The sequence below is a fragment of the Microcaecilia unicolor genome, chromosome 7, assembly GCF_901765095.1.
Source record: "Microcaecilia unicolor chromosome 7, aMicUni1.1, whole genome shotgun sequence".
Taxonomy (NCBI): Eukaryota; Metazoa; Chordata; class Amphibia; order Gymnophiona; family Siphonopidae; genus Microcaecilia; species Microcaecilia unicolor.
The window spans coordinates 127,541,354-127,554,443 of NC_044037.1; the positions used below are offsets into that span (position 1 = coordinate 127,541,354).

General features: G+C 41.4%; 1 protein-coding gene across 1 annotated transcript in view; it reads left to right on the forward strand.

Moving 5' to 3' along the window:
• The window catches only part of COL18A1 (collagen type XVIII alpha 1 chain), a 782,170-nt gene that overhangs the window by 144,711 nt on the left and 624,369 nt on the right, over positions 1–13,090 (forward strand). The window contains exon 5 of the mRNA XM_030210084.1: positions 7,555–7,696. Within this exon, the coding sequence (XP_030065944.1) occupies positions 7,555–7,696 (142 nt within the window). The remainder of the gene's footprint in view (positions 1–7,554; positions 7,697–13,090) is intronic.

A 13,090-nucleotide genomic window follows, 5' to 3' on the forward strand; every position in this document is an offset into this window, starting at 1 on the left:
CACCATTATGGAATAATGTAAGCCACATTGAACCTGCAAATAGGTGGGAAAATGTGGGATACAAATGCTACAAATAAATAAATAAATGGAAGGTATCGTGATCAAAGTATCTTCTAACTGATCGAAGTTGACGTAGAGTATGGAAACCATTTTTACACATGGAGGAAATTTGGGGGGGAGAAAGAAAAGTTCAGAGTCAAATATGATGCCTAAATAATGGAAAGTGTCAACAGAGGAGATTGAGAGGTTTTGTAGGAATAGCAACATCCCTGAGAAAACCAATGGGCCACAGTTTTTTCCTTTTTTAAAACTAGTTTATGGTCACAGAACCAGTTTGATACTGATGTAAGACATGGTTGTAGAGGGCCAATGGATCAATATGTCAGAGACCGATAATGGGGGAATAGAAGAAGACAGACAGGAAAGCAGAAAAGAGAAATGATGTGGAGCGTCTGTTTACGCTTTCCAAAAATACTAGGACAAGGGGGCATGTGATGAAGCTGCAGTGTGGTAAATTTAAAACGAATCGGAGGAAATGTTTCTTCACTCAATGAGTAATTAAACTCTGGAATTCGCTGCCAGAAAAGGTGGTTAAGGCGGTTAACTTAGCGGACTTCAAAAAAGGGTTGGATGGCTTCCTGGAGGAAAAGGCCATAAAATGTTATTGAATGGACGAGGGAATAATACAGTATTTCTAGGATGGGCGGGACAAATTGCTTGTTCTTTTGGCTCCTGTCGGTGACAGGGTGCTGGGTTCGATGGACCCTTAGGGGCTTATTTTCAAAGCTCTTAGCGAAAATACGCGTATTGGTCTGTCCCAGCATGGCGATGCTTATGTACTTACTAGTAAAAGAGGCCCGTTTCAGAGCAAATGAAACAGACGCTAGCAAGGTTTTCGTCGCCAACACCCCCTCTCCCTCCCTGGCCAACCCCTTCGTTGTTCTGCCATTGCTCTGCCCCCAACGTCATGACGTTTGATGTGAGGGCGGGGCCCGGAGCGATTTCCCCCCCCCCCCCCACACCTCCCTGCCTCCCTCCCTGCCAACCCCTTCGTTGTTCTGCCATTGCCCGGAGCGATTTTGGTGGCTTCACCACCACGAACCTTCAAACCTTTTTAAAGGAAGTCAGGGCTTGGCTTCACTGATGTCAGTGTCCTCAGAACGTTGAGGGTGAGTTTTATTATAGTAGATGTACTAGAACCAAAATGATTGGAAAAATAAAATACTCAAATGACAAAGGTAGAAAAAAAGTGTTTTTATTCTGAATTTATCAACTGGAAAGTTTTGGGAAATGTGCATTGTGGATGTCTTTGTGTTAAATGCAAGAGGAAATGAATTTGTTTTTCTTCATTGTTGTAGTACATTCTGAGTTTGATTTCTTGGCGTTACTAGTTCAGTTTTTGTTTTCATAGTCTATTTCTGAATTGTATTCTGTATTTGGTGAGGGGCTATCTGTGCAGAAGAGCCAGCGTTTCAAAATGATTGGAGGTGCCAGACATAATAAAGATAACCCCTCCCTGGAAATTATATTGAGGGTGCTCATCACCCACTGGATCCACAGAGCTGGCTCCTATCAAACATATAAACGGCGAGTGACCGTACTCACTGCAAATGCGCAGTAGAGACTTCCCTCTCTGTCCCGCCCCCGCGTCAATAAGTGATGATGGGGGGGGGCGGGACAGAGAGGGAAACTGCGCCGCCGACGTTGCTACCGCTCCCCCCCCCACTCGGAGTCGCCGCCGCCACCCCTCCACCCGGCCCGGGCCCTCTCTTCCCTTCTGAACTTACAGATCCATTCGCCGAACGCAGCAACGCACATCAGCTGAGCTGCAGTGAGCCCTTCCTTCTTTGCCTGTGGCCCCGCCCTCCTGTGACGTAACGTCAGCGAGGGCGGGACACACACAGGCAGAGAAGGAAGGGGCAGCTCAGCTGATGTGCGTTGCTGCGTTCGGCGAATGGATCTGTAAGTTCAGAAGTGAAGAGAGGGCCCGGACCAGGTGGAGGGGTGGCGGCGACGACTTCGAGGGGGGGGGGAGCGGTGGCGACTTCGCGGGGGGGAGGGGAGCAGTGGTGACCGCGGGGGGAGGAAAACCTCTATACCAGCCCGTTTCTACGGGCTCAACGGCTAGTGTAGTTATATTTTGGCATTGATCAGTGTGCAGTATTCTGTTCTTATGTAGTTTGTGTAGAAATCTATAGCATTCCCACTTGTTTTCTTTGACCAGTTGAAAGTGTATTGGTGTTGGGTACAGTGTAATACCTGTAGTGTTGGCTATTCATTGGTAGGGTTCCTGCTATTTGAATTATAGTAATTAGTGCTACTATTGTATGACAGGTTTGATATATGTATGTTGAGTTGGGATTTTTATATTTTGTATTTCATGGTGTGCCTGGTAGTGGAGAGATTTATATTGCGATTGCTCAGATGACATGAGAATCAGAATAATTTTTGTATGGTGACTTCCAAGGAGAAATATTTTACCTGTTGTTTGGGGGGGGGGGGGGGGGGATTTTTGTGGATGCAGAGCATACTTACACTTAGTTCATAAGAACTGCTATACTGTGTCAAACCAAAGGTCCTTCAAAAATTTGTTATGCTTACATTATTAATTATCCCCTTTGTGTGTGTGTGTGTGTGTGTGTGTGTGTGTATATATATATATATATATATATATATACACTAGTAAAAAAGCCCCGTTTCTGATGCAAATGAAACGGGGGCTAGCAAGGTTTTGTGCATGTGGGAGTGTGTGTGTCCCTGCCCTCTGCCCTCTCTCCCTTCCCCTCTGCTCTCTGTCCCCTCCCCCCTCGGAGTCGAGTCCTTCAGTGTTGTTTCCTGCTGTGTTTGTGTTACAGAGATAGTGAGGGCTTCTGCCCTCTCTCCCCTCCCCCCTCTGAGTCCTTCACTATTACAGAGAGAGCGATTTGATTTCGTGCTTTCCTTCACTGTTTGTGTTACAGAGAGAGCGAGGGCGGGGCAGACACTCATGGGGAAACCGGATATCTCCCCCTTCACACTTCCGGCTGGAGGCTTCATTTAGAACGTTGGTGGTGCCTTTTATATAGAGAGATATATGTGTGTATATATATATATAATTTTTTTTTCTTTTTAATCACAAGTTGTGCTGTTTAGCAGGGTGCCATTTTATACAATGAACCCTATGCTAAAATTTCACAATTTGTAGTAATAATAACCTATCTTAATGGCAGCCACATTGATAACTTCCCCCCCTTAATCAGCGAGCCTTCTCTGGATTAGCCACCACTCTCTGGAATTCACTCTCTGAAAGGCTTTGCTTAACACAAGACTATCTTTATTTCAGGAAGCAGGTGAAAGCTTCGCTCTTCACCCAGGCCTTTAATTGAACAAGTAATTAACCAGCTAGTCACATACACAAGGTGCAACCCCAGCTGTGCTTACTGAAGCGGGATTTGCTTATCTACTCCTATCCAAGCTGAGATTATATTCATGTACCTTTCTGACTGTGTGCAACTTTCTTTAAATTAGTCCCCTTATTTTCTAACTCCTGTTACTCTATCATCTTTGCTTACACCCTAGGCTGTCTGTTAAAATGTTTTATTGCATAATGTGTCAACATTGTAATGTAGCATATTATGCCATACCTTGTATTGTTTGAATATTTTTGCTGCTGCAGTTGTCTATTGCAGGGGTGCCCAACCTCAGCCCTCAGGTTTTCAGAATTTCCACATTGAATATTCATGAGATCTATTTGCATACAGTGGAGGCAGTGCATACAAATATATCCCATGCATATTCATTGGGGAAATCCTGAAAACCTGATTGGACTGCGGCCCTTGAAGACTGAGGTTGGACACCCCTTGTCTATTGTCTATGTTTTGCTTGTTCTTGCTGTACACCACCTTGAGTGAATGCCTTCAAAAAGGCAGTAAATGCTAATAAATATTAAATTACACAACTTTTGCCCAGTATTATGCATTTACTATAAATATCTACTTGTTTGCAGAGACTGAGCAGTTACATTTATAAACAACAGAAAATGTTATAATACTGTGCAGTATCCCTCCATCCCCATCCAGCTAGTCTTTCATGCCACTAGTCTCCCCAAAATTTCTGGAGTGAACACTGTGGTATCAAATGTGTAAATGTAAAAAAAACCACTAATTAGTCCTAGATTTTATTCATAATGTTGAAATTTTTGCTACTGTTGGTGGTATTCTTTAAAATTATTTTATTAAATATGAATTTTCCAAGTACATGTACATATCAGCTTCCTTTTTATCCATAAATGGAGTATTGTGTGTAAAAGCATAAGTTCACTTCCAACCCTGGCCTCACCGCCAGTTCCACTTCCTTTGTCTACAAAATAAGCCCTGCTTATTGGGAAAACAGAACAAACATGATTTTCTACATGGAAACATATATCAGCAACATTTCTCACCATGGTCACATATACACAGAACATGGATTTTACACTGCCTTAAAACACCAATATACACTGGAAATAAAATCACAAGAAGTGTCACTTGCTGCTACAACCTGGCAAATTGCACAGCTGGGGTAGAATTAATGCTGTATAAAGCAAATCTTCCTGATGGATCCATGTCATTGAGTGGTAGACTGAGCCAGTCCTGGTTTTACCTTTGACACTTGCTGTGAGAATACAACCAGGAACTGGTTCAGATTGCTCCTTATGGTCTGGAGCTGTCTGGTAGCTCATAAGACTTTCATATTCAAACTATAGGAGCAGCTACATTTGAAAACAAGCAAATTAAGGGCAGCAGGGTTGTCTAGTCCAAACATGACTGACCAACATTCCAGTGGCACAGCTTGCATTTATAGCTTATATGTTATGGGAATGGAAGGTGAGCTCTTGGGACTCTCTCGGGTCTCCAACCCTGAGGCCAAGGGCCCCGGCAGACGAGTCACTCTGGAGAAGGGTGGAAGGTTGAGCTGAAGACCAGTACAGGGGAGCAGCAGACTGACTAGGCAGGGACAGGAGTCAGGTACTGGAGACAAGTCAGATTTGGCTGGAACTGGAGCAGGAACTAAAGACAGACACACTTGGCTGGAACTGGAACAGGAATTAAAGACAGGTGGACTTGACTGGAACTGGAGCAGGAGCTAAGGACAAGCAGACTTGACTGAAACTGGAGACAAGACTCAGAGGCCAGGCTAGATGCTGAGGGAGCAGCTGGACCCTCAAAGGCGCATGGAGACTGGCTGCCAAAATGGCTCCTCGCACGTGGGGAGCATGAGTGCACACTGGAGCTGCCATGAGATATGCGGCATGAAGAGCTTGACTGTGTTCTGAAGCAGCCGCATGATCTGCCCATGGTTCCTGTTGTTGGGTAAGTGTTTGTGTGTGTGTGGGAGGTACCTCCCCCTTAAGGCCTCCGTCTGGTGTGGGTTTCCATGGAAAGCTTCAGTGAAATCGGCGGAGAAGAGCCAGGGCTTGGACCTGGTCTGCTGGCTCTCAACAAATTTCCTCCGGTCTGTAGCTTTTTCAGGTGATAAGATATTGCAATCTCCCTCATACCCTCTGGGAATCCAGTATATTCCAGACCTCATATCCTTGATCAGAGTCAGCATCTTCCTCAGAACAAGTGGAAGGTGGGGGGCAGCTTCAGCTGGTATATCACTGGGCCCACCTGATGGATAACAGGATATGGACCGATCAACCGGGGAGCAATCTGGACAGAAGGAATCTTGAGGCATAGATTCTGCGTGGAAAGCTAGACTAGGTCTCCCGCCTGGATGTCTCTGTCAGTCTGCCGCTTGTACCGCTGGGCAGCCTGGGTCAAGACGTTCTGTGTTGTCTCCCAAATCTGGGAGAGAGATTTGATTGTGTCTTCGACAGCAGGAACCTCCAGAGTAAGGGGCATTGGGATAGGCACTCAAGGATGTAGGCCAAACGCTATCCAAAAGGAGTACGCTCCAGTAGACTCGCTTACATGATTATTGTTGCAGAATTCTGCTCAGGGTAGCAGCCAGGCCCAGTCATTGTGTAGAGCGGAGACATAGGTACACAAGAAGGTTTTCAGAATTCTCTCCATCTGCCATTGGCTTGTGGTTGATAACCGGATGAGAAGTCCAACTAAATCTGTAAAGAACTTGTTGAACCTCCACCAAAATCTGGAGGTAAACTGGACTCCTCGATCAGAGACGATGGATTCAGGCAGCTCGTGAAGGAGGAAGATTTTTTTTTAAGGAAATGCAGGGCTGATGGTAATCTGGGCAGAGGTATAAAAGTGAGTCATCATGGCTCTGGTTGCAGTAAATGGAACAAGAGATACAGCAGGTGGAGGAGCTAAGGCTGGTGGTGTGCCAGTGTTCTGGAGGTGGTCCATTCATTGGGTCAAGTCCTGAATGGCCCCAGAAAGTTGTCGGAGCTGAATGGCCAGGTGCTGCAATAATTGCAAGGCTGGTGACGCCATCAAGCTCATGGCTTTCGCAATCTGTTACGGGACTGAAAGGTGAGACAGATGAGCCCCTCGAGAGAAGGGTGGAAGGTTGAGCTGAAGTCCAGTACAGGGGAGCAGGCAGGGACAGGAGTCAGATACTAGAGACAAGGCGAACTTGGCTGGAACTGGAACTGAAGACAAGCAGACTTGGCTGGAACTGGAGACAAGACTGGCGGAGGCCATCAGCACATGGCTAGACCAGGCTGGCAAACCTTGCGAAGGCACCATGAAGACAGGCTGGCCACCTTAAATGGTAGGAGTACTGATGTCATTGATATGCGCTGGGAGCAGCTGGGCCCTAGAAAAAGCACACTGAGACACGTGCATCTAGGGGAACGGCTGCCAAGATGTCTCCTCACTCCATGGGAAGCCCAAGGGCACACTGGAGCTACCATGAGACGTGCAACACAGAGAGCCTGACCACGTTCCAGAGTGGCCGCATGGTCTGCTCGCGGTCCCTGCTGAGGATTAAGTGGGGGGTGGGCCAAGGCACAGCGATGGCCATGACACTATCAAGTGGAACTGGTAAGTGCTACTTAAAAAAAAGAAAAGACCTATACCATTTTAAAGAATTGTAGTTTATCTGGAAGGTTGCTGCCTTTCCACCTGAAGATTATAGTTTCAAGGCTGGTTTATTTGTCTAAAAAATTTGTAGACCATACTATCTTACAATTCTAGGCAGTTTCCAAACTATATACACAAAAATTTAACAAAGAACACAGTTTTCTTCAAACATTTAGACAAAACATAACACTAAATGCTGAAAAATAAAACATGCTTCAGTCTTTAAATAGTAGCAAATGCTTGTGCAAACATCCGAGCCTTTAAACCTTCCTAAATTGTACATCAGAGCAAGTTTTAACACAGGACCTCAGAAAGAGCATTCCAGAGGACTGATCCTTTAACATAAAGTATGGGGGGGGGGGGGGGGGGGGGGAACATCCTGAGAGACTTTGTGAGATATCTGATGGTGAGTAGGATATTTTTTGAAGGCAGGAAAGGTGCCAGTGGCTGAAAGAAAAAGCCCTGGGGTATGCTCTCTGTGTCAACTATATATTTTCATCAGCTTTTTCAATAGGATGCACTTCATTTTTTATCTCTTCCTATTCAGGTGACTTCTGTGGTTTCGAGACTTGCAGAGCAGCCACCTGTTACCAGCCCTCCTACAACTATGAAGCCTGTGATAACTGAGGACAGGCTAAATGTTGGTTTTAGGCCAGGCACAGAGAAAGTGCCATTTCCAAGCTCTCCAGGTAATCATTGTTCTCCGCTTTTACGTTCTCAACTGTGTAGAAGCAGAAAAGTATGCCAGCAAGATCAGCATATTTGATTTTCATTTAAGTGTTAGTATTGGATGACTTTTTCCAAAGCTAGTTTCAGTAGAATTTTACTCTTTTACTAAAGCTTAGCATGCTCTAAATGCTAAGAAGCCCATTTTATACCTATGGGTTACCTAAGTAGTACGTGCTAAGCTTTAGTAAAAGGGCACCTAAATGATTAAGACCCAGATCTTTGACCATATTAAGAAGTGTAATATGTTACTTCTAATGTACTGGTGAATCAGTTTAATTTATCCATGAATTGAATACAAGTATCATTCGTTTACTTTTATTGTTTGTCCTGATGAGCTTCTGCTATACAGAACAATGTAAAGTTGTAATCCACTTTGAGGTTTAAAATGTGTTAAAACAAAATTAAATAAATTTAATCTCTTCCATTGATAAGCAGGACATAATCTGGCACACAAGCAGGTGAATTTATTGCCTGACACTAGGCCAGAAGAATTATGCCAGAGTTCAGAATTAACTGTAAATTTCCAAGCATGCATGACCCTTTTTGTGCACAGCAGTCTCCTTAGCTCCCCAGTTTTGTTTTTTAAAAATAGATGCAAAAATAGCTCTCCCATCAATGAAGAGGTTTCTCCACATATTTGTCTTCCATTTTCTATCATTTCATAGTTTTTCTTTTAATTTGTTTTTATTTTTCCTGTGGAAAATGTCACAGATTATGTTGGGGTTCTAATCCTCCCTTCAGTGTGGTAGAAAGATTCAGAAACTCAAATCACACTCCAAATGCCTTATCTATGTGGGGGCAGATCAAACCAGTCTCAGTGTAACCACTGTGGAAGGATGTTTCCTCAAGTTTAAAAGTATCAACTTTGCAGTCAATACAAGGCAGTAAAAGGCCCCTATTTGCACAGGAGGAGAGAAGCTCACCTGTAGAGAGATCACTTGATTCTGTACAATTTAGTAGTCTCTTTGTGGATGTTCCCTCCGTTTTCATGTGCAGTGGCTTCTTAAGAGTCCAGCCACAAAAAGGAGCAGTACCAGGATCTTCTAAGCAGAATACGTCTCAACTGAGACTTCCAGGCCTAAAGCATAGTCATCTTCAACATACTCACATAAGCATGAATCTAAGGCAACTTCAAAACTACCCTCTAAAGCACTTGAAAAGTACTAGCACTGCAAAACAGATGTTCTTCAGAGTATAGTTTCTAATTACAAGCCAGCACAGTTATTTCTTGTGCTGTCTGCACAATATAAAATGCTTCAACAAGGCCATAATGCTGATCTAGTCTCCTGCCTTCTGCACAGAGACATCAGCTGCCTCCCAGTACTGCTCCTGACAGTTTTTTATGTTCAAATTATTGTTAAGATTTTTCAGGTAAACGGTACAAGAGAAAAAACAGTTGGCAATGATACTATGCAGATAATGAAATATTCTGATCTTGGCTAAGGAGATAAGCAATGAAGATCATTAGAGCCTATGCAAGCAAAATTGATCAATAGGTTTCCAGAAAGAAAATTAGCAATGTTATTCGATTTTTCAGCAATCTTAGCTTCATTTTTATAGATGAAACATACAATATTCCACCAAAAGGAAAAAAAAAAAAACTTTAGAGTTATCCTTCCATTCCGATAAAATTGTTTTAATAGCTATAGCTAACAAAATATCTAACAGTTTATTTTGAGTTGGAGACAAATCTAATTGACAAGCAAGAGGTCTGAATACAATCAATCTAAATTCCAATTTAAACTGAATATGGAGTATTGGGGATATTATGTCCCAAACTTCATTTCAAAATAGTTGTAAGTTTGGACAATAAAATAGCATGTGGTCAAGTGTACCTATTGTAGAATTACAAGACCAACATAAATTGGTATTGCTTAGTACTACTACTACTACTACTTAACATTTCTAGAGCGCTACTAGGGTTACGTAGCGCTATACAAATGAACAAAGAAGGACGGTCCCTGCTCAAAGGAGCTTACAATCTAAAGGACGAAATGTCAAGTTGGGGTAGTCTAGATTTCCTTAGTCTAGTTAAGCGGACTGGAGTCCAGGCAATTCTGTGCATAAAAAAATATAATGATTGCAAAATGGGTGCTGAGGCTAGAGACCTGTTAACCTTTGTCCAAAAATCAGACTATTGTTGATCGGTCAGGGAAATAGAAAGGGTATCAGACCAATATTGTTGTAAAGAGGTGATGTTATGGTCATTTAGAGACAAAAAATAAGAATAATAGTTAGAAGCAGTATTACCTTTAAGTATTCCTTCAGAGAAAATAGTATAAATAACCGGATAGATCATTAGAACACTAAAAGGTACCCAAGGTCGATCTGGGTTGCTAATAGTGATAAAAGCCTGTTTTAAGGATAGAAAATTTGGTATACACTGAATACCAGATGATATCCAGGAGTTCCAAAAAATGGGTGAATTGTCAATTTTAATTTTAGAATTTTTCCAAATAGAAACAGATTTAGACTGAAAAATAGATTGTTTTTGAATAGAATCTAATTTTGTAGTAGTAGTAATAGTGTCGTCAATTAGATTTGTATCAGAGGAGACATATCCAGAGGGAGAAGTACTCCTTCTTTTTTCAAAGGTAATGGAAAGGAAAGCTGTTGTTCAATTGTGAGCCATAGAGGAGAATTGTCATCAGGAGTGTCCACCTTCCACCAAGCAGCTCCTCTTAAAAGAAAGGCTTGGTTATATGCTTCAGTCAGGGAATTTAACGTCCCCTTTAGTCTTATCTTCTTTTAATTTTTTAAGTACTGTTTGGGGAGGCTTGTGTTTCCAAAGAAAAGCAGATAATAATTTCTCAATATGATTTAAAAAAGACTTGGAAAATTGTACTGGAAGCATATTTAGTAAGTGGAAAAGTAAAGGTGAGAGCATCATTTTTATAGTGGCCAGTCTTCCCCACCATGTGAGAAAAAGTGGGGACCATTTATGGAGAGAAGATTTTATTAGATTGCTCACTCTTGCTGTATTTTCAGTTATTGTATCCTAAATAGATGATTTAAAGATTAATCCTAAATATTTTATCTCAATAGAACACCAGCAAATAAGGATAGAAGGGAAATTTATATTTTGACACAATAAATATTTAGAGGAAAAATTTCAGTTGTGGTCCAATTTATTGTGTACCTTGAGAGATAACCCAAAGCTTTTATTTAAATTGAAAACATAGGGATTGAGATATTTGGTGATGTGATATAAAGTAAGACATAATCTGCATAAGCAGAAAGTTTAATTGTTAAGTCCGTAACTGTAATGCCATGTATTGATGCTGAGGCTCAAATGGCCATCAACAATGGTTCGAGAGCTATGATTGAGTATAGGTGATAAGGGACATCCTTGTCGTGTTCCACGTGTAAGAGAAAATTGACTAGTGAGGGACCTGTTGATGAAGAGTCTAGAAGAGGGGTTTAGTGTATAGAATTTTGACCATGTTTATAAAGTTTTCACCTAGGTTGAGCCAATATAATACTGAAAACAGACATTTTCATTCAATATAATTGAAAGCTTTCTCTGCATCTAGAGATATTACACATGCAGGTGTTGACATTTTTTGTGCCACAGACATGACACGTGAGAATTGCCTTGTGTTGTCAGAGGCCAATTTGTTTTTGACAAAACCAGTCTGAGAAGGGTGTATAAGTGTATAAATGACTTTAGATGATCTTTCAGCCAATATTTTAGCATATATTTTACAATTGTAATTTAAAAGTGAGATTGGTCTATAGTTTTTAGCTAACAAAGGATCTTAGCCAGGTTTTTCAAGAATAATTATATTAGCCTCTGTGAAAGATCTTTTGCTCTCTTTCATAATCTGCAATATGAGTATTTTTCCTTTTTTCTTTTAAGTAATGGGCAAGTATTTAACCTGCCTTGTTTGATCTATGGTAATAAGACCCTAGCTGCAAGAAAAGAACAATGCCTGCAGATTGACTCATTTTTTGATTAAAACAGAATTTACGTTTTTGTAATTCAGTTAACAGTGTTGCAGTAGGGCGTTTTATGTATTCATGTTGTAAACTTTTCCTTTTCCAAAGAAACAAGTTCTGCTTTTCTGGTTTTACTAAGATAGGAATTATACTTAATAATTTCACCCCTGAGGTAAGCTTTATATGCATCCCCTTTAAACACATAATCCACATCATCAGTCATATTTGTGGAAAAGTAACTATTAGACCATTTTGTGATATTTTCTCAAAAGACTGTATCTTGTAGTAAAATTGAGTTGAATTTCCAACTGCGTTGTGAAGAGGGGATAGAAGATAAATTCAAGGAGAGTGTACTACAAGCATGATCAGATATGTGGATTGGTTCAATAGTAGTTTTCTGAATGTCATGTACCAGTGATTTAGAGACAAAACAAATAGTCTAATCTAGAATATGAGTCATGAGGCGTGGAGTAAAAGATATAGTCCAGATCTATGGGATGTTGCAGTCTCCAAGAGTCAATGAGATTCCAAGTAGGCAATAGGTTGCATAGAGATTCTGTGGGCTGTGTTTCACTTTGGATTTGCGGGCTAGTAAAGGGTCAAGAGGTAGATTCATGTCACCACCACAGATTATATGATCCACATTTATTAGTGCTAATTGAGAAGATACATTGTCAAAAAAAAGGATTATCCACATTAGGTGTGTTCATGTTCAGGAAAGCAATTTCAAGGTGCGCTATTTGGAGAACAGCTAATATCCACCGGCCTTCTGTATCACATAGATGAGACAATACTGTGTATTGAAAAGATTTTGCGAGAAGTATAGCGACTCCATTCTTCTTGCCTAAAGCAGGTGAAAAGTAACAGGCTTGTTTGAACTTTTTAACCTCAGTAGTAGAGAGGTGAGTTTCCTGTAGGAAAACTACAGCAGGGTGAAGATTTTTAAAGTACAGTAATCATTTTTTACATTTTATTGGGTGTGGCACTCCCTTAACATTCAGTGACGACATTAATATCTATCATCATGTCAAATGAAGTATGATGATGTGACAATATAAATCATATGGTGAAATACGAGAGTACATCCTGTGAAGCCTGTGATGACCGGTAAAATATCAGAAGCGTAAGCAATAGAGACACATATTGGTAGAAGCCACATAAATGCCAAAACAGAACAAAAAATGCAAACATCAGGTTATAAAGGAACTAGCCCCTCAGCTGAAGTAGAAAAAGGGGCCGGGAGCAGAGGTGGAGGGAGGTGCGAGGCCACAGAAGTCTCCATAATTTCCAGTAATGCTGTGATCCAGGTACAAATAACATAACATGAACAAGTTGCAGACATACCCTGAGATTGATGTTCATCCAAAAATCTTTCTAACATAGCTGGATCTGAGAAAGATTTTGTCAAGTTGCAA